Source organism: Mastigoproctus giganteus, chromosome 2 (genome assembly GCF_048544385.1).
Source record: "Mastigoproctus giganteus isolate SK-2022 chromosome 2, ASM4854438v1, whole genome shotgun sequence".
NCBI classification, from domain to species: Eukaryota; Metazoa; Arthropoda; class Arachnida; order Uropygi; family Thelyphonidae; genus Mastigoproctus; species Mastigoproctus giganteus.
Window position 1 is genome coordinate 175969103 of NC_143576.1, and position 23546 is coordinate 175992648.

Below are 23546 nucleotides of genomic sequence, written 5' to 3' on the forward strand. Positions count from 1 at the left end.
CTCATATTTCCATTAATTATGCATTTCACTCTTTGGGAAGATATTCGTGGCAATTAGGTATATCAGGTGGAGTCTTTATTGGATTTCATTCACAAAGATATATATCCCATCTAACAAATGCATTTCGAACATTTCTGCAACCCACAATGCAGCACGAAACACATTATTTGCAAAATTCACAAGTGATGCAGTTATTTTGTCCACCACTGTATCTTCCTGTTTATAAGAGCGAAAGCTGTAAATTTTTCGCTTGCATTTTACAGACGTTTTGTGGGAATTTTTTAACTTCTGCTAAAATATTGTAAACCAGGCAGTCTTTTCACATATTAAGGAAAAGAATTAATAAAGTGGTAAAAATTGTGTGTAGTTGGGTTTGCATCTAATTGCAGCATTGAATTGGATTTAACCTTACAGAATATGCATTTGTACATGGAACAGCATAAAATTAAATTATTCACAGCTTTTTTATAAATACTTCAACATTTAAAAGTAATTATAATGCACTATGAAATGTTTTTTTGCATACTTTTTATGTAGCTATGGTAACAGACTTCATATTCTAACTATATCCTGTTAGATTTATCATATATGTCAGATATCCTTTCGCAAAATAAATTCATGATGAAAATGACACTGTGGAGAACATGATCAAAAAATTTTTGCTCTGTTTTTTGGCTTGTGGCAAAATATCTACCTTAAACAGCATTTATACAGAAATTCCTAGAATGTTTCAACAAGTACTTTGATTTACAGTCTACCTGTATACCTTTTCATGATTATTCTTCATCCCTCCCTTGAACTTAATGCCTTAAGGCACTCAAGTAGATTGATGGAATCATGCCTGATGTCCATCAGAAATTCGATGATTTTCTGCTCAAAAGCACTGACCATAGCTTGTAGTTGAGAATGATTACAATCTCGACTGCTAGAGAACCAGTCAGATGTGGAACATGAAGTCTGCCACATTTTCAGTGATTTTCTCTCCTGCTGAACATGGAGTTGTTGAGTAACTTCACAATGGGCTCTTGAAAAATGCCTTGGCAGACCTTAGCACAAGTTTTTACCTCTTTACAAAGAAGCTTTGTTATGCCATTGTACGAGGGGGTATCAAAAAGTTCGTACCCTGACCTAGATAAAACATCTGTAGGAAAATGCTGTTTTTAATATAAGTTGTCTACATATTCAGTAACTAACATATGTGTGTAACATATAATAAGGAAGGTTCTCACTGTAAGAAGGGTGTCAGAACAATGTGTCCCAAAGTTGTTGACAGCAGATCAGAGATGCACAAGAGTTGTCAAGTCAAGTGAATATTTGCATCGTTTTCAAGCAGATCCAGCAAATTTCCTTGCAAGGTTTGTAACCGTGGATGATATGTGGGTCCATCACTTTCAGCCAGAACAAAAGAGCAGTTCAAACAGTGCTCTTCTCCTCACTCCTCTAAGTCAATTCCTTCTGCTGCAAGGGGATGGCATCAGTTTTAGGATGCTGATGGAATGTTGCTAGTGGATTACCCTCAAAAGGCCAAACAATCACCAGGACATATTAGCATTAGTTGAGGCATATGATGCAAGAAAGCAAGCTTTTACAGCATCAGCCAAAAAAAAAAAAAAAAAACCTTCCCATTTCACCCATCTGGTCACTCCAAATGTTTGTCTAGTTCAGCCTTAAATTTATTTAAGCTATCAACTTCCACAACAACAGATGAAAATCTGTTCCAGCAATCAACTACCTGCTGGCTAAAGGCAAACTTCCGCACATCTATTCTACAAATGTCTCCTCAATTTGACTCTATGCCACCTCAGGTTCTTAATCTGAGCAAGCGGAAATATCCCGTCAGCATTGAGCCTGCTCAAACCATTAAAGGCCTTATACACCTCGATCAGATCACCTCACAGGTGCCTAGTCTCCAGCTGCTGCAACTTGCAGAACTTAAGCCTTTCTTCGTAAGCGCACCCCCTTTGTTCCTCTCACCAATCTTGTTGCCCTCCTCTGTACTCGTTCTAGCAACTCTACATCCTTCCTAAAATGAGGCCTCCAGACCTGTATACAGTACTCAAGGTGTGACCTGACCATTGCCTTATGACCTGCTCTGGCAGCCCATCTGCACTGCTCAGAGAACATCCTATCTTCATATTACGCGGACCTTGTGAGGCATCTACTACCATCGGAATTTCACCTATTTCCTAATCATTGCTGCAGTGGATGAATTCCTGGATGCCCAAGAGAAAACTTTTTACATAGCAGAAATCAACACATTGCAGCATTGGTGACAAAATATATTGATTTAAAGAGGTAAAGTAACAGGGTACCTGTTACTTTTCAAAAATTGAAAAGTAACAGGGTACCAGACTCCTCAAATAAACCCTTCATTCTCAGGAAGCAAACTTTTCAAACATCCCTCGTATCTTTTAATAATAGCTAACAATAATGAGAATAATATTTTGTTTTGATTTCCTTTTCTTTATAAGTGAAACCATGAGAAAATAAACAATACAATTGAAATAAAAATATATAATTGGTATCATATATACTAGTAAAAACAAAATCACAGTACTGATATTAAAGGAAACATGAAAACCAATTAACTATTTATTTGTTAACCAACTATTTGTTAAAATAGTTGGTTAACAAATAACTTTTTTTAACAAATAGTTGGATAACTATTTTAACAAATTAGTCTGATTTAAAGATGTTACTATCTCCATTCATTTGCTGAACATTGTTTTTCATATTTTCTAACCACTCTGCAAAGCACTTGTAGTATTGTTCTAGGCAAGAACAATATTATTGGCTTCAAATTGCTTCCTCTTTCTCACTGATTTAACCTTTTCAAATACAGTCTTGTTTAGATGATACTGCAATGCTTCTTTAACCAATGACTCCATTGTTTTTCCCAGAACAGAAGTTAAACTAACAGGTCTGATTCCTTGTCTTACCTTTGATCCCTCTTTGTGAATTGGTGATGCATTTGCACATCTCCAGTCCTTGGGGACCAGGTATGAGTCCAACGATGCTCTCATAATTATGGCTAAAGGTTTGCTTACTTCCTTTGCAGCCTCCTTTAATATAACTGGATAGCTTCCATCCACCAGTTATATAGGATGAATCATCTTATCAATCAGGTGTTATATTCTTTCTCTTGAGATTACAAATAATGCCATGATCCATTTGCTGTATAAAACTTGTAGTAACGAAGGTGTGTTCTTTAGCTAGTGTTCCTTTTTTTTTTTTTTTTTTTTTTTTTTTTCCCTCTAAAGCCATTCTTCTGTCCACTCTTAATAACCAAGACTGAGAACAGCAGAAGTGCTTGGCTGCAAGCCAAACACTTCTGCTAGTCTCATCCTGTAAAGTTGGATAACTATTTTAAAACATCTTAGCTTGAAAATATTCACAATCAGGAGTGGGTACAGTTTTGTACTGCCACCTGCTTTGTGGAATAAAAAATAGTAATTCTTTCGTTACTTAATTTTTCACCATTGAAAAAACTCTTTTCAACAGCAAATGTTTCATTTGGAAATAAAATAAACTAATTTATTTTTTATGGGATAAAACTGACTTTGGAATACATATTGACAAATTTTATAATAAATTGAATATGTTATTGCAGAAAAATTTCTGCTTTAGTAGGAAGAAATTATGTTTTATATAATAACTTGTATACACCAAATTTGAATTAATAATATTCTAGTGTGTGTGTGTGTGTGTGTGAGAGAGAGAGAGAGAGAGAGAGAGAGAGAGAGCTTGAAAGGATTATACTGTATTTAGTCTATGTAAAATGTCTGTATGGTTTAACCATTTTTTTTTTATACATCCAATAAAAAGTGCTTTATTTGCTAAAAAAAAAAAAAAACTTTATATGCTCAGATTTTTGCTTTTTCATCTTATTGTAGTATTATTTTTAATATGTCATGGATCTCATAGTTTGTTTTCTGTAACTCTTTTCTTAAAGAACAATCCTCATAAGTTAACTCTTATAATGAGTCCAAAAGATGAATACGATGAAATTCAAAAGAAAGCAGAACAAGAGCTTTTGAAGAGTAAAATTAGTGATCTTACTGAGCATGAAAAGGAGAAGATTTTTAAAGAAGGTTCATATCTTTTCTTTGTTTCCTTCTCAAACTCTTAACTTTTTATCTTATAAATAAAACTTACTAATTTTTATATCCCTAAATTTTGTCTCTAAAGTGATGTTATTTAAATTTCATCACTAAGAAACTAAAAAATAAATATATGTGTATTATTGTAAGAAGGACATTTCTTGTTGTTTCTTAAAGAAATATATTTAAAATGAAAGAACACTAATAAACTATGTGAACTATTTTTAAGTATAATTTCTTATGCTAAATATTAAATGCCAATCTCCAGGTAATTCTCCAGTGGGGCAAAGACAACTTAGTTGATTTCAATCCCTCTAAACTCAATCTTGTCTTATATCTTGCAAAAAGGATTTTTCTGCTCCTATGCTTATCTTTGGTGACACTCCGATTTCTAGGCAAGATGATATATCTCTTTTGGTTATTACCCTGACTTCTAATCTCTCTTGGCACAAGCACATTACAAATATTGCTTCCTCTGCATCTAAAAAACTTGGTTTTCTCTTTCGCTCTCGCCGTTACTTTTCTTCCAAACAGCTGTTCACTCTGTACAAATTGCAAATCTGCCCTACTAGTTCCCACATCTGGGGTGGTGCCCCCAAAACCTTTCTCAGGCTTCTTGATTCCATTCAGAAGAGGACAGTTAGGTTAATTAATGATTCATCTCTAACAGAGTCACTCCACTCGCTGTCTCATAGATGTACTGTTTCTGCTGCATGACTTTTCTACAGATACTTCCACAGGCACTGTTCTTCTGAATTGGCTTCTATAATTCCTGCTCTCTCTTTCAAAACAGTCCAAACACGTGTCGCCACCAGCCAACATCCATTTACTGTCCAACTTCAAACTCACAGAACTAACTTTTCATCTTGTTTATTCATTCAACTGTCGTTTTCTGGAACAACCTTCCTTCATACATATTTCCTGAAAATTACAGTCCACAGAAGTTCAAGTCTAATGTCATGGAATATCTTCTTTCATCTTATCAACCTACAACCCTACTAAGTACTATAGGTTCTAATACCTCTCATGTTTGGGGTTTTAATAAAAATAAATTTGGTTATAAAAATTAAAATGAAGTGCAATCATGAAGTTCCTATGAGTTCTGTTATGTAAAAAGAAACAATAATAACCATGAAACAAATACAGCATATTAATACTGTACACATTGATGGTTATACTTGACAAGGTGCAGTTCTGCTACCTGAGATCAAGTTACGCTAATGGGCCAACGTTTGCATTGTGTTTGTTATGTTTACTTATTTAACTTATTGAGAACAGTGGTCATGGCATACTTTATAAGTTGAGTTTAGTTCATTATTTTCTTTCTGTGTTTGGGTCATGTAGGGATATACTGTGCATTGACATTTGTTCCCCCTCACCAGTCCCACTTGCCCTTCTCTATACCTGTTCCAGCAGCTCTACATCCTTCCTAAAATGAGACCTCTGGACCTGTATGCAATACTCAGGCCTGTAGTGGTTGTTGACTGAAATATGATAATCATTTTCAGAGTTTGTAAGTGCTAGCGTCCCCTTGAAGAGGTGGTGGTGTTTGTGAGTTCCCTGTCTTTGTTTAATTTTATTACTTTATTATAAAGTGATGTTCGTGTTTTGGTGGGTGTGGGGTTATATTTCCTTGAGCAGGTAGTCATGCATTTGCACTGCTCTTGGTTAGGGCTGTTTTAACTTTTTCTTATTTTTCTAATTTTATTTTATTTTGAATATTAGGCTACCTTGGTACTCAGGTATTAGAATCATACCTTATTAATTTGCTGGATTTGATATTAGTATTAGTAGAGGCAAATGTTGCAATAAAGCAAGCATACAGCATCAGGCCAAAAAAAAAAAAAAAAAAAAAATTACACCTATCCATCCCCTCCAATAGTTTGTCTAGTTCTTCCTTGAATTTATTCAAACTATCCATTTCAGCAACAGTGGATGGAAGCTTGTTCCAGCCTTAAATACCTCAGTTGGATCACCTTGCATGTGCCTAGTGGTCAGGAGCTGCAGTTTGCAGAACTGAAGTCTTTCTTGGTAAGAGCACCCCTTTGTTCTCCTCACCAGTCTCATTTCCCTTTTCTATACCCATTCCAGCAGCTCTGTATCATTCCTAAAATGTGACCTCCGGACCTATATGCAGTACTCAAGATGTGGTCTGACCATCGCCTTATACAGTGGGATAATTACCTCCTTATTCATACTAGCAAAATTCCTGAATATCACTGACAAAACCTATGAACTGTTCTGGTAGCCTCAGCACTGCTCAGAGAACTTCTTATCTGACTGCACAATTACACTCCAGGTCCTTTTAAATTTGTTTCATGGTAATTAGTGTTTCTTTTTCCATAATAGGCTTGGAGACATAACCATGCTAGTCTTTAATGAAGTCCTACATGTTCTTATTTGGATTCATACAGTAGTAAGCCTTTCTTAGTTCAGGTGTGATCGAAAAGATTCTACAGGGATTCTTAGAAATGTCATTATTTAAGTAGAATTTTTGTGTTAGAGTAAGGACATTATTTTTTTATATTTAGCATGATAAATTCTTTTTAAAAATAATTCACGTAGTTTACTTATTAAATCAATTTAACGATATTTTAAAAAATATATTTTTTATTTTTATATATATATAACCATAGAAAAGAATAGGAATTAAAAATAAAAATAATGCCAGCGGTATGGCAAGACGAGCAAAAATAACCAAAATTAAACATAACGATAAACCAACAGGGAGGGAAGAGAGAGGTAACAAGAGTTAAAATATTGCAGCAGAAACTCTCTAAGATAATTTAGAACATCTAAATGTAAGGATAATAAAATAAAATAATAATTAATAAAATTTTGAAAGCCAATTAAATAGAAATTTAATGGGGCCCCCCCTCTGACGGGCACCAGGTCCAAATTTGTGAAATATCACTAACAGAGGTGTAAACCACTACAATAAAATAAAACAAAAATAAACCAAAAATAGACTGACCATTACGCCCCATCTCAACAGAGGACTACAAGGCCAATAATGGTTAGGGAATCGCTGCATTTCGATCGCTAGACAAATCGCCGCAAAGTTTCCAACTGTTTTAAACATTATTCAAATATATGTATAATTATATCACATAATAGTAGTGGGCGAATTGCTAATGCTGTGCTTGTGCTGCCATTCATAGTTCATTACTCGTCTATATAATCTGGTTAAGATTACTTTTATCAGTAGTGTGGCTTTGCAATGGAGTGCTCGTATCTGTTCTACTTTTTTAATTTTCGCTGCATCAGGACCACCGCTATTCGAGTCCTCTGCATTGGCGGTTCGATCTCTGTATAGGATGGCGGACTGATCTTTCAATCGACTTGCATTTGTGGCGATTTGTCTAGCGATCAAAATGCAGCAATTCCGTGACCATTATTGCCTTGTGATCCTCTGTTGAGATGGGGCATAATGGTCAGTCTATTTTTGTTTTATTTTATTGTAGTGGTTTACATCTCTGTTAGTGATATTTCACAAATTTGGACCTGGTGCCCGTCAGAGGGGGCCCCATTAAATTTTTATTTAATTGACTTTCAAAATTTAATTAATTATTATTTTATTATCCTTACATATAGATGTTCTAAGTTATCTTAGAGAGTTTCTCCTGCAATATTTTTACTCATGTTACCCCTCTCTTCCCTCCCTGTTGGTTTATCGTTATGTTTAATTTTGGTTATTTTTGCTCTTGTTTTGCCATACTGCTGGCATTATTTTTATTTTTAATTCCTATTCTAATTCATTTCTATGGTTATATTTCAAGCATCATGTAGAGGAATATGCTTTTTGCTGCCTCTGATGTTTGCTGTATCTTTTTATTTTATTTTTATTATGAAAGATTCAGTTTCCAACTATTTTAAACGTTATTCAAATATATGTATAATTATATATATATTATAGACAAATGTATTTTAATCAGTGTATTGAGTAGGGGGGGGTTGCTGACCCGTCAAGTGTAATTACAATGGAATAAATTGAGAATGACTGCAAGGTAACAGCAGATTAACTTAAAAATAACATAAAAATAATAAAAATTGTACCTAAAGCTATAGGTACAATTTTTACTTGTACCTAAAGCTGTTGATCCTAGGACTTGAACTACATTATCAAGTCCTAGGATCTACAGCTTTTTCTTTTTTTCTGAAAGTCTTATTTCTAAAATTCTCTTATTTTGATTTATAGTGTTTGTTTTCATAATTTTATGAATTTGATGAATTATTACCCCTGGTTTTTGTCTATAGTTTTATATTACTTTATTATCATTTTAATTAATGAAGGAGTTTATATACAGAATGTCTGCAATAGGCTGTCCTTAGCTGAAGTACATGTTTCTGGTTCTGTTTTGAGTAAAAAGGTCTCATAAACACATTCTGAAGGGACCTATTTCAGAGTTGAGGTCTTAATAGTATAACTATAGTTCAAGTTGCCATGAGAGTGCACTTCATGTAATGCATATAATTAAGGTAACAGAAGACAGCTGGTGCATCTGAGCTGTTACATGCAGTTCTTTTTTAATTTTATGTGTATTTCAAGAAACAATGGCCAAAGCTCCATAATGCCTATCTTTCAGTATTTCTGTTTATTAAAGCATTTGTACATTGGATGTGCTTCTGTGTTTATCTCGATATTTTATTATCAGTTTAAGCAGAATTACTCAGTAGTAAATAAGGTGTACCCATTAAGGTGTACCTGGCCATAAAATGTTAATCTTCCAATAACTTCTACAAGTTGTTAAGTATGAGAGTGTGAAATAAGCATTACATAAAGAATACTAAAACAAGTATAAAAAAAAAGGTAAAGGGCAGCCATTATCAACCCACTGCAGGATGGAAGCCTCCTCAACGATTCATGCTGAGAGAAATGGACCATAATCTGCCACGCTGGTCCAGTGCGGGTTGGCAGATCGACCATATTCAGCAGTCAGGGGCTTGAACCCCGGTCTACTTGAACCCCTGTGCTACTGCACTCCTGCTCCTGACCACTCGGCTACGGAGGATATATAAAGCTCTAAATAGGAATGCAAAGAATATAAAGTTTATACAATTTATATATAAAGAAAGCATAAAATAACTGAGTGGCATTTTATTACTCCTAATATTTGATAGCCTTTTTTTAATATTCCAAGTAACATTCCTTATAATGTTCCTTTCATAGCTTTTCTAACATCCCTTCCAGTTTTTCTTTTTTTTTTTTTTTTAATTCTTTCAAGAAGTTCTTCATTTTTCCATTTCCATGCCATATTCCAAAGAAGCAACCCATTTTCTTTCTTTATGTGACTTTCAAATTGGAGAAATTCAGTTGGATTAAATTGTCTCCTACTCATTACCAGCCATCCACAGCTTAATATGGTAATAATATTCCTGTTTACATAAAAATATAGTGAGGATAGGCTGAGACCTGCTTAAAGGACATGTATTGCACATCATCATCCTCCATTACACCTTATAAAAATGGTTTACATTATTAAAATGATTGCAGCTTTTGCTGAACATAGCTTATCAATCGGAAATTTGATGCATTCCATCTCTTGGAAGTTGTCATTTGTTTACCTTTCCAAAAAAAAAGGTGAATTCAGTTCATCACAATTGCCTATGGTTGTTCAATTTCATTCTTGTTTGCTAAACCAAAATTAAATTATTAAGAAGTAATATGTATATACAGAAAGAATAAATATAGGATTAATAGTAATGTAGATTTTTTATCTACATTCACACATAAGGAGTCATTACAGTTTGAAAATGACAGAAGGTTATCAAATTGTTGCAGGGTGCTTAATGATTTTGTAAAATGAGAGCAAAGTGGAGGAGAAATTGTCGAAGTTAAACATAAGAAAGGCACCTGGGGTGGATGGGATTTATCCAGTTATATTAAAGGAGGCGGCAAAGGAAGTAAGCAAACCCTTAGCCATAATTATGAGAGCATCCTTGGACTCGGGGGGGGGGGGGGTCCCCACGGACTGGAGATGTGCAAATGTATCCCTAATTCGCAAAGGGGGGGTCGAAAGGTGACACGAGTAATTAGACCAGTTAGTTAAACTTCTTTTCTGGATAAAATAATGGAGTCACTGGTTAAAGATGCATTGCAGGATCATCTAGACAAGACTGCAGCAATAATTCAGACACAGCATGGGTTTGTTAAGGGAAAGTCTTGTCTGACAAATTTGATTGGATATTATGATGTGGTTACAAAGGAACTGGATGCAAAAAATAATTTTGATATCATATACTTGGATTTCAGGAAAGCTTTTGACACTGTTGCGCATGGAAGACTACTGTACAAATTGGAGCAGAATGGTATTAAGGGTAAGTTGCTACAACGGATAAAAGGATGATTGAGTGGGAGAAGACAGAGGGTGGTAATCAGTGGGTGCTGCTCTTTGTGGACTAATATTATTAGTGGAGTCCCATAGGGTTCGGTGTTGGGTCCACTGTTCTTTTGTATATTTATCAATGATATTGATGAAGGTATATCAGGCTTAGTGTCGAAGTTTGCAGATGATACAAAGGTTGGCAGGGTTCTTAATGGCAGAATGCTACTGCAACAGGATCTAGAAATTTTGGGCAGATGGGCTGAGAAGTGGCAACTGAAGTTTAACATTGAAAAATGCAAAGTACTGTATATGAGTATAAGTAACCCCAGAGAAACGTACCAACTGTGTGGTGCTACACTTAAGGTGGAAAAAAATGAAAAAGACCTGGGAGTAATTGTGCAGTCAGATATGAAGTTTTCTGAGCAATGCAGACAGGCTGCCAGGGCAGGTAATGGGGTTTTGTCAATGATATACAGGAATTTTGCTAGCAGGGAAAGGAGGTGATTGTCCCTCTGTATAAGGCAATGGTCAAGCCACGCCTTGAGTACTGCGTACAGGTCTGGAGGCCTCATTTTAGGAAGAATGTAGATTTGCTTGAGCGTGTACAGAGAAGGGCAACAAGATTGGTGAGGGGATCCTCTTACCAAGAGAGGCTTAAGTTCTGCAAATTGCAGTGGCTGGAGACTGGGCACCTGCGAGGTGATCTGATTGAGATGTATAAGGCCTTGAATGGGCTGAGCACACTGAATTCTGATGGGATTTTTCCACTTGTTCATATTACGAATTTAAGGGTGCATAAATTCAAATTGAGGAAAGACAGATGTAGAATAGATGTGTGGAAATTTGCCTTTAGCCAGTGTGTGGTTAATTGCTGGAACAAACTTCTATCTGTCATGTAAGTTGATAGGTTAAAGAAATTTAAGGAGGAACTGGACAAACATTTAAAGGGAATTGTTTTTTTTTTTTTTTTTTTTGTCTGATGCTGCATAAGCTCATACACTTGCTTTCTTGCATCATATTCCACTACTACTACTACCATCCTTACAATTTTTTTTTCCTGACTTTTTCAGTTATCTTGTCATCTCTTGTTTCCATTAAATCCAAACAATACTGTCCGCTTATCTTTCAGAAGCTTAATATAAATTTTTGTATTTAACATGCATACTATTATGATGGAAAATCGTTTCTTGCTACTCATTTATCCCCTAATCACTCTCTAGTCCTCCTTGATAGCATAGTGGTTTCACCACTTTTCACTCTTTAGAGAGGTGCATGTCCATATCCTTTTGTAGAATGGAGAAATTCTTAAAAGGCCGCTTCACTTGAGGAAATCTGAAGCAGAGGGACAAAATCCAATCCCCCATCCATGAGTTATTCCAGGCTTTTCAGCCTGCACAACGTGCAGATCATCCCATGAACACGCACACATTGTGCAGGCATAATACATACAGTGCAATACAATCTTAGGTACTATAATCTATATATTGTACTATATAAATAAGAATAACAATAGTAGTCTCTCTCTCTCTCTCTCTCTCTCTCTTTCTCTCATGTTATAATCATTATCATTATTGGGAAATATATTTCAACACTTAGACACAAGTAAAACTCTTTCACATAACATTATACTGACCACAACTAGTATCTAAGTCTTTACAAATTAATAAAATCAGAAGTTTATAACCATTTTTTCAGGGCTGTAGTATCATTCTTAACTAATGCCCAGTGAAGTTGAATAAAATCCTTCTAGTACCATTAATTTGTGATAATGTATGATGGAAAATTGTTTCTTGCTACTTGTTGATACTGTTGTTGTCTTGTTGTCCTTAAAAACATCAAAATATAATTTTCAATATAGTTTTGCTTTTTATCTCCCTCCTTTTTATCTTTTACTTTTTATCTCCCTCCCAGATGCAAAAAAAAAACTGATTTTGTGACTACTTCACAAGCCATGAGAATTGCATTCTTGTATCATTTGCAGCATCTATGTATCACTTCCCATTTCCTTTTTAATAATCTTATCCTGTATCTTTCATTTTCACTGTACATGCAAAATTGTTTTTGCTTAGAGCTTTTTTAATTTAATAAAGCTTATTTCTCTAATTGTGTGTGTTTTATCTAGGATTAGAATTAGCTAAAAAACAACGAGAACAAGAAGATCTCTCTTTTCTTCCAACTCTGAAAATAGAAGATGTGGAAAAAACTTTGGAACCAACATTGACACATCATATTAGTGCAGGTAAATTATTTTCAAATGGTTTTTTCCCCATGCATCCTGTAACAGCTACTACATTCCTTCAGTTAATTTCCATATAATACTTTTTATCTCTGAGTTTTAAAATAGCTAGCAACATATAACTGAATTGGGGCAGTATTGTGTAATTACCAATTTTGTATGGGTCTGTAGATTATAGGTCTGCTTGATGAGTGTTAATATTTGAGAATTCATAGCTGCCTAGTTTGTGTTAGCCATTACTCAGAAATTAGTGCAAGCTTTTCATTCTAGATTCTTTAAAAAATAATGATAGATCTCAGAATTGACAGTATATGTTAACTCATTGAAGGTTGTAAATGTCTTGGAATCTTTTCATTGCTTTTAAAAATTTTATGTTTATTGTTACCAGTGTTGTTTAAACCCTCCCAATACATAATAAAAATATATATCTCTTTTTTTTTTTTTTTGCATCTGCTTGCTTTCTGTTTACTAAAATAGTCAAGAGAAATTTTTGTTTTCTAAATTTGTTTACTAAAGTAATAAGCAGCAATATTCAATAACAGGGAATTCAATAAAGGCAGAAAACGTTGGCTGAAAAAAAAACTGTTAAACAAGTGTTCTTTGCTTGTCTGCATGGGCATTACTAGATCTTTCTTTTTCAAGGATCTAGTAAAAACTGGTGGTGAAAGCTCAAATATTTGATCTTTATGTACTAGGACAAGTACAAAAGTAATGCCTCCTAATTTTTGCTTTCAAATGTGGCACCATAGATCATTTCACATGTCACTGAGTAGTCACTAGAGGTCTCTAGTTTCACTGTACTGAGTGGCACTGTGATTGGTCTTGTGAGTGCAGCACATGGATAGTTCAAAATGGCGGATGTTACAGATATATGTATCAAGCAAAGAGGTGGTTGAATTTCTTACTAAGGAAGAAGTGATGCCTATCGAAATCCATACGCATCTCAAAAATGTTTATGGTGACAATACTGTAGATGTGAGTACAGTTAGACGTTGAGTAAGACACTTTAAGAGGGGGGGAAGTGACATTGTTGACAAGTCCCGAAGCACCCGGTTAGTAACTTCAGTGACAACAGACAAGAGCCGGATTGGTGCGCTGATCAAAGAAGACCTCTGCATCACAACATGTGAATTGTGCGATTCAGTAGGCCTGGGGAAACCTGCTGTGATGACCATCATAAAGGAACCAGGCTACAACAAGGTTTGTGCCCGGTGGGTCCCAAAAATGCTGGCATAAAGAAGCCCGGAAAGTCATCTGTACAGAACATCTCCAGTGCTACGAGAGTGAAGGAAAGATTTTTCTTTCACACATAGTCATATGTAATGAAACCTGGATACACCATTATGACCTTGAAACGCAGGAACAGTCGATGGAGTGGCATCATCAAAATTCACCATGCAAGAAGTAGTAGTTCAAAAGATAGCCAGTAAAGTCATGGCGACAGTGTTGTGAGAAAAAGATAGGGTCTTACTTGTGGACGTCTTGGGGCATGGCATCACAATCAACTCAGATTGATATGTGGAAACATTGAAAAAGTTGAAAGCCTACATCCGTAGAATTTGACTGGACAGAAACCTTAATGAGGTTCTCCATGACAACTCATGGCCCCACACCAGTCTGCACACAATGGAGTCCATTGCAAAATTGGGGTGTACTGTTCTTCCTCCCCCCTCTCATAGCCCTGATCTTGCACCTTCCAACTATCACCTCTTTGGCCCTCTGAAGGATGCATTCTGTGGAAACCATTTTGTGGATGGCGACCAGCTCAAGCACAGTGTTCGTGAAGCCCTCCAGAGCAAGAGTAAGGACTTTTACAGGATTGAAATAGTGACTTAGAGATGGTGGAAGTGCATAGAAAATGGTGACTTTGTTGAAAAATAACAGTGTTTATTAATGATTGAGGATTGATTGATGTAAAAGGCATAGTTGTAGGAATTAAATTTTCTGAGAAAAAAAATAAAAGGCATTACTTTCATACTGCTCCATATAGGTAGCAAAATTACTCAACTACAGGTCTGCTGCATTAAAAGAAATGTTATATATATATATATATATATATATATAAATATATGTATTTCTGCTTATATCTTTCTAAATATCCTATGTAAAAATGTGCATTTCAACACATCATGGCATATATCAGTGACATAATAATATCAATTTTGAAAATAAACTGCCGTATGATATGAGTTTTGAAAATAAACTGACTTGTGATATCAGTTTTGCAAATGAAATGCACAACTAAGACATTTTATACACAGAGACATAGGCTGATCGAAAAGTCCCTGTGTACCTTGTGACTAGTATCCATAAACAGTACAATTATAAAGATGGTAAAATAGAAAATTGTAAAATAAAAAAAATTAAATTAAATTAAATTTTTTCTTCCTCTCAACCGTTGGTGAAAGCTGAAATATTTGATCTTTACGTAAGTGGCAGAATACCCCAACTACAGGTCTGCTGCAGCACATTAATGAAATTGCTGCTAATTATATTATATTGGATTGTGTTGTCTCTAGTAATACTTTTCAGTAATGAGGTATATTATAATGGTGCATTTCTCCATGCTCAGTAACAACACCTGCATTCAGCGTAAGAAGGTTAGTGTAAGTGAAGAAAATGCGGCCTTAGTGACATATTAATATCCACTGTCTTGCAAGCTTTCAGTATTTCTTCCACAAGATCAGTATAATGTTTAGCTCTTACACTGCATAATAAATTGGCCAAGAGTCTAGTTTTGCCTTTGCAGATTTACTCATGTTTACATTATTTTAAGTGAGCTTTTATATCAGTATACTCACCATTATACAAATTCATTCAAATGCATCATCAGGGCAATATTTTTTGATTAATGTCCATCCCTTGGAACATTCTTCCTTATAGATTCATTTAAGCATTGGCATTTTACTGAATGCAGAGGAAATAAAATATTTTAATTGTAAATCCTTATACTTAGTTTAAAAAAAATAGCTTTATGAGAAACAGCAGAAAATAGCATCCCCACCATCCTGTTTCTCAAGGATGTCCAGGGACACCAGGAAATCCTTGAGAAGCAGGATGTGGTCACCCTACTCTTAACACAATGCACTTAATCATTTTGTTACATGTAAGTTCTAACTTCATATACTACATCGCAGTTCACAGTGAACAATTTCATTATTGCTGTTTTGTCAGGGATTTGTTACCCTTGCTGGCTGGTGAGAGACTAGTTTATCCTAAAAAAAAAGGCTGCCATAACAGTGTCATATCTTTGAAATAAAAGATGGGTTAACCTTTCAGTGATAATGTTTGTTTAAAAGCTGCAGCACCAAAGCAACTTTTAATAAAATCACAAGTTTAACTCTGCTATGAGTAATAAGAAAATTTCATTGTCTAAAAAATTTAAACCCTGCCACCCACAAAAACACATGAGTGGACAAGTCCTCCTACTTTTCATAAGTTTACTCTAATTTTTTGCTGTTTATGATTTATTTTATTTTATTTTTATTATTATTATTTTTTTATCTCCTTTCATTCTCTGGAAATGTATATAGGATAAATTTAGAGAACTTAAAAATTCCTTTAGTTCCATTTTTATGGGATGATGTGGTGTGTGCATGTATGTTATTTTCGGTTGTTTGTTTTGGATCTTTTAATTCTATAGAAAAGTACATTTCCACATGTTCTTCTATTATACAGTTCAGATAGGGCGCCTCCATAGCCAGGTGGGAAGGAGCACACGCTTCTTGATTAGACCGGGGTTCGAGCCCGTCACCACCAAATACGGAGGATGCGGAAAGGTCAGGAATGACCACCGCATATCCCAGAGCAATATGGCCTTAGTTGCTAATGCTCCTAAAAACCAAATAACAAATAATAACAGTTCAGATTTATTTTGACTGCTTTCAACTATACTTAACCAAGCTACTCTAAAAACTTTTTTTATCCACACAATATTACTGCACTTTGGCTATTATTTCACTCTTCCAGAGTCTGTTGTTTTACTTGTGGATCTCTCTCTCTCTCAAGACTACTTATGGATTGGGCAATTTTTGTTTTCACTTTGTCTAGGTGTATATTAGATTGTACTATAACAGTTCTTATTATGAAACGAGCTCTTAGTGTGAATTGTAAGATATGTGTACAGCACTTATTTGTACAAACCTTGTATAATTTCAGCTTCATTAAGTAATTTGACCTAAATTGTATTTATATGTTTATCAATTTTGTAAAATCTGAAACCAAATGAGATGTTCAAATATTTATACCAACATGATGCATAATGTATTTTAGCAATAAGCTTCACTCTTACAGTATTATCCAATTAAAATGTGGCACAGTTTGTAATACAACAAAAGTTTTAATAAATATGAAAACAAAATAATTTAATTACAACTGTTACTGCTGAAAAAGTTCACCCGCTCATGTAAACATTCATTCATTATGTTTTAATTCATACATGTATGAAGTATGAATGCATTAATTCATACATTATATATATAATGTATTAATAATAAGAGGTTGTAGTGAAAGGTTACAGCAAAATAAAGCATTATATTTAGCAATATATAGGATGGTTTATGGACTAGGGGCACTACTAGAAAATACCCAACGACCATAATGGAATGGAGAAAAGTTGGCAAAACCGGAAGTAGTAACAATGGAAAAAATCATTAGGTACCTGAAAAATAAAAGTAACATATTAACAGTAGTACTTAATGCTATAGATCCGATGATTTTAACTTCTTTGTCAAGGGTCAGCAGCCAAAAACAAAGAAATACAGCAAGAAGTAATGCCTCTGTTTCTGATATGAAATATACGTAGCACATGGTTAAAATAATGAAACTGAGTTGAAAAAGTGCGTGCAGAAACTAAATAAAATATGGCGGTAAGTAAGAAGTCGACGTATACAGGCTGACCTCAGTTAATGCAATTAATTCATCCCGTGCGCGCATCACGCAAAACGGAAACGCGTTAATTGAATATAATAATCAATAAGAAAAATTATGATTGATCCTTTACTTCAGGAATGTCCATAAAGAATTTTAAAAATACCTTTTAAATAACTTTTTAACTGTATTATACCATGTAAAAGATAATGAAAATAATTATGGAATTAAATGTTTATTGCATAAAACAGCAGTTCCCAAACTGTGCACCGCGGAATATTTTAAAATTTCGAGGGAAACACAGTGATACTCGACATCTGTCAGACACTGTGCGAACTACTATCTCAAGGTAGTTCACAGTTTCAACATTTCTTATTAAGTTGTTTGGACCTAACTACTTAATAAACGGAACTGTTAGGTATTTCTTTTTGTCTAGGTGCACTGTGAAAAAATTACTGAGATACTAAGGGCGCCACGAACCACAAAAGTTTGGGCACCTCTGACATAAAATACACAATGAAGAAACAATATGTTACGGAAATATTTGAACAGTCATTGACTGTTCAAATATTTCCTCCAACCTTTTGTTTGAGGTTCTCTGCGTTATGAAAGATTTCAACTAGCTCATTTACTGTTATCTCTTTCACGGTAACATTTTCATCTGTCTCATTTAAAAATTTGAATTTTTAAATGCAAGTCTGCATTGACTTTATTAGCGGGAGACAAACAAGTAACATGTCTTATTCTGATGGGTGATGGAAAACACTGAGGTGGGCAGCAGGCAAACATTTGTTTATTGCCCATCCAATGCGCGTTAAGTTTAACATGTGATTCAAATCTTTCTCAACTGTCACATAAAAAAATCGCTTTAGCTGAAAATTTGCATTGCGTAAAGTGAAAAGTGGTATAATTTTTTCAAATAGCGGTAACTGAAAAACTCGTTGTTGAACTCACATTATGCAAGGCTGTATTTCATAGCCAACTCGATGGAGACCAAAGAACACAAAAAGAAAAAGGAAAGAAAATTGCAATCTAAGTAAGAGCAAATTTAAAATGAAGGACCAAGACAAAGAAAGACAATTTACTGTGGTGCCAAGCAGGTGTCTAGGAGATAGACAGAGGGGAGTAACTGCCAAGATGAGCTGTGTCGGTGTTCAAAAGAATTAGGCCCCGAAGTATTTATAACATGTTATTGTGACCCCACATGTGGGGGGGAAGGCTGTAAGTAGGTCAGAATTAAAGTTAATGTTACATAGTGTGATGGGAAGGTCGGCAATTAAACCAATGAAGCAATACAACCCAGGATAGAGGAAAAATATTAAACTGACAAAGTAGCATAAAAAGACTAGACTTTGTTGGAGACAAAAAAAAGCGAGTGATAGCAGAAAAATAGCATCTCGATATTGCTTTCAGTCAACCTAATTGTGCACAAGAAATAAAATACTTAAGAGAGTAAGAACGGTAGAAAGTAGTAGGAAGAAGGGGAATATAAGCATACTCGGGTAGTCTGGGGTTGTGAACCCGTTCCTATAGTAGGACCCTGGACATAGGTCTGGGAGTATGCTTCATGTGTTTAAGTGAGTAATGTTATTATATTATATTATAATATGTAAAAATAAAAATAAAAAGTAAATGCAAATGACTATAAAACTTAATACCCCCTTGGGTAGCCAATCATCAGTGGGCATAATTCTAAATTCTATATAGCACTCAATATACACTGAGTGATCACTGAATTATGACCACCTACCTAATACTTCGTAGATCCTCCTTTTGCCCTCAGTACAGCAGCTATCTGATGTGGCATTGACTCAACAAGGTGTCGGAAGCATTCGGGCTGTGTGTAATGCAGTCAGCAATGCATGTATGGAAGTGATTGGTGTATCCAGATGCCTGATATGCCTTTCCATAGTGTCCCACAAGTGCTCTGTGGGATTGATATCGGGAGAGTTTGGAGGCCAATCGATATGCTGGAAGTCAGAACTGTGTTCCTCAAACCATTTCTGCACAAGTGCCCGATGGCTCGGCGCATTGTCATCTTGGAAGATACCATCGCCATTCGGGGAAAAGTGTAACATAGCAGGGTATACACAGTCAGCAAGCAATTGATGATAGCAGAGACCACTGATACATTGTTCCACATGCACCAGGGGTCCAAGTTCCTGTCAGTGAAACATGCCCCACGCCATACAACCGTGTCCACTGGCCTGACGTTTGATACCGTGCATAGTGATCCCTCTTGATCCCTCGAGGATCAAGAGCCTTATGTTGTTGACGCCAAATCTGTACATGATAAACACACCTTCTTCCAGTCTTCTGACATCCAGCTTGCACCCTCTTTGCACCAGGCAAGTCTTTTATGACGATGAACCTTGGTTAGGACAGGATGCAGTAGGGGTCATCTGCTCGTATATCCCATACATGCAAGTTTGCGACGCATGGTCATGACAGATATTGTTCCAGGTTGGCCCATGTTGTATTGGATAGTCAACTCTTCAACAGTGCTGTGCCTGTTCACCTGTACGAGTCATCGGACCCGGTGCTCACCTCTAACATCAACCTTTTGCTATCTGGTTGTTCTTTGACCATTTTGACGCCAGTCCTGGTACACTTTAACTGCAATATATATATATATATATATTTATTTATTTTATTTTTTTTTTTTTTTCTTTAGACCCTATGTTACTTAGTACTGTGCATGAGTTGAAGGTTGAAAAAAATGAAAGAAGATACTTGTTGAAATTTTCAGGCAATATGTGAAATTTTCATTTCATTTGTTTAATTTTCATGAAGTGTGTGTGAAGAAATGATTGAAGGAATAAATATGAAAGAAGAAAAGTTGATTCTGTGAATTTGAATTTGGACAGTAAAAGGATGTTCACTGGTTGACTGGATGTTGACAGCACATGTTAGGACCACTTCAGAGGAGAGAGGGGAAATTATAGAAGCCAATTCAGAAGAATATTGCCCATGGAAGTATCTATAGAAAAGACACACAGCAGAAACAAAACATCTATGAGACATAGAGTGGAGAGACTTCGTAAGAGATGGGTGATTAATTAACCTAACTGTCCTCTTCTACATAGAGTCTAATAAGCATGAGAGAGTTTGAGGCCACCACCCAGATGTGGGAACAATATTCCATGGTAGCACAGATGTGAGATTTGTACAGAGTGAATAGCTGTTAATTAACCTAACTGTCCTCTTCTACATAGAGTCTAATAAGCATGAGAGAGTTTGAGGCCACCACCCAGATGTGGGAACAATATTCCATGGTAGCACAGGTGTGCCGACCGGGCTAGCCGAGTGGGTAAAGTACCTGCCCGGCAACCCAAAGGTCGCAGATTCGATTCCCGCCTCGGGCTTGGATCAAAGTACTTCAAAAACCTTGGGAGGTGCAATATGGCCACAAAAGCCAATGCGCCAACAACTACCAAATCAAAAAAAAAAAAAAAAAAAAAGCACAGATGTGAGATTTGTACAGAGTGAATAGCTGTTATTCTGAAGGACACACAACATGGCTTTGTTATGGGTAAATCATGCTTAATTAATATAGTAATCTATTTTGACACAGTTACTCATGAGCTCAATTTAAGGACCAATTTTGATATAGTTTATTTGGATTTCAGCAAAGCATTTGATGCAGTCCCTCATGAGAGGTTGCTGTATAAGCTTGAACAGGTTGAGATTACTGGTAAAACTCTAAGATGGATAGAGGATTGCTGGGTAGCTGCAGAGCAGAGCATTGTGATTAATGGATTTTCTTCAGGTTGGTGTAACATCAGGAGTGGAGTCCCTCGAGGATGCATTCTTGGATTACTGTTTCTCATTTTCATAAATGACTTTAATAAAGGGATAGAAGGTGTGATGTCAAAATTTGCAGATTACTTAAAGATAGGCTATAGGCTGAGTCGTTAACAATCAGTGCCAAGCAGCACTCCTTCAGGATGACTTGAACAGACTTCAAAGATGGCCAGAGAAGTGGCAGCTATGTTTTAATGCTGCTAAATGCAAGATCTTAAACTTGGGGAATAGCAACCCACAAATGAATTATACATTTGGTGAGGTTTAATTAAAAACAGGGGAGGGGAAAAGGATCTGGACGCTAAAATATGGAGAGAGATGAAGTTTTCTGAACAGTGTAAACAGGCAGCGAGAAAAGCCCATGGTGTCCTATCAATGATTTATCGAACGATATCCTGTAGAGATAGGGATGCCTAATCCCACTGTATAAGGCAATTGTAAGACCACATTTGGAATAGTGTGTTCAAGTATGGAGACCTCATCTGAAAAAAGACATCAAACTTCTTGAAAAGGTCCAAAGACAGGCAACTTGAATGATGAGATCAGCAGAAGGACGACCATATGAGGAAAGACTCCAATTAATTGGGCTAATAAGCTTGGAAACCAGGCACCTCAGAGGTGACCTGGATAAGACTCTGAGAGGATTTAGTAAAATGGAGGGTGGAATTCTCACTGTTCTACACAATTCCAGAACTAAGGGTCATAAATTCAAATTGCAGGGCTTGAGGTTTAGATTAGATTGTAGGAAGTTTTCTTTTAGCCAACAAGTCATTCATATTTGGAACAAGTTGCCATTGTGGGTAGTTGAGGCTGACAGTTTGAATAAATTCAAAGGTCTACTGGATACTTACCTGTGTGAGGAGGGAGGCATATAATTTGTGTTTTCTTATATTTTACCGGCGTTATTTGGAAAAAAGTGTTACCTTACCTAGAAATCGTCACGAAACCCAATGCGCATGCGTTGTACTTGTTGCATGCAGTGATGCAACAAGTACAATTGAGAAATGACGCGGTACATTATACTGTTATATCAGCGTAATGATTAATATGTGAGTGACTGTGCCAAAATCTACAGCCCAGCATTCGAAGGAATATCGTGAAAGAAAGAAAGGGAAGTTGGACAGAAATGTGAATCCAGATGAAATTCAACAAGAGTGTTTCGTTATGTCTGGGAGTTCTCAAACTGCACCCAGAAAAACACAAGCTGAAATAATGAAGGAATATCGTGAACGGAAGAAAAGGAAATTAGAAATTCAAACTATTCCGAATCATAATGAAATTCAACCACAAAGTTCTACTATGCCTGAATAACTTAACAGGAATCTAAAACTCCAGCAGAACGAATGAAGGCATATCGTGCACGAAAAAAAACCAAATTAGAAGTGGTTAATAATGAGATTCCTGATTACATCCCTATAGTGTCTACACAAGCTGACAATGAGTTTGAAAAACTAGCGTACAAAAACCCATTTGGGTTTAGTGTTTGTGATCGTTTATGGTTTCAATTAGATTTGAAACCATTTCCAACAATTTCATATGAATTATTTCAAAATGAATTTCATACTTCATTAAAAGAGGGACGAATACCAACTATGGCCACGTCAAATCGATTTATATATCCAACATATCCTACCCATTTGCCTCCACTGGATGTTGTAACTGAGCATTTGATATCACCACGATTACCCTTTATGCAAATTCGTCATTTGTGTTATGAACATGGACAATATTGGACACGTAATAAATGTACCAGTTAGTGTAGATACGATGGTTCATCAGTTACCTAGAGAATTAGATGACGATTATGCCATTAATGTACATATAAAACAAAGACTCATACATAAATCATCATCTACAAGATAAAAATATTTACAAGGATGTGTGCAGAAGAAAATAGTGAAAATGTGGTTATGGTATTTGATAAATTCACCTTTGTATAAATTCTATGGCATAAAAGTGAGTGACGATTTCTTGGGGACAAATGATGATAGTGAACAGGAACATTCAGATGAAATTGTGGAACCTGTTAACAATGATGATGAACTATTGTTAATTCAACAACAAACATTATTATGGTCTGGAGATAAATATTTTTGTATAGCACCGGGTCAGAAATCATCTCCAACAAGTTTCATATTTGATATACATGCAGAAGAACCTTCTTTTCCAGCTATATATTTGGGACATGCATGAAAATTTAAAAATGGATTG

General features: G+C 35.6%; 1 protein-coding gene across 4 annotated transcripts in view; it reads left to right on the plus strand.

Moving 5' to 3' along the window:
* Positions 1-23546, plus strand: part of LOC150089770 (presequence protease, mitochondrial) — a 284476-nt gene that overhangs the window by 141332 nt on the left and 119598 nt on the right. For all 4 annotated transcript variants that reach the window (XM_090389648.1, XM_090389649.1, XM_090389650.1 and 1 more), the window contains exons 14-15: positions 3953-4091; positions 12549-12665. In XM_090389648.1, the coding sequence (XP_090245774.1) occupies positions 3953-4091; positions 12549-12665 (256 nt within the window). The remainder of the gene's footprint in view (positions 1-3952; positions 4092-12548; positions 12666-23546) is intronic.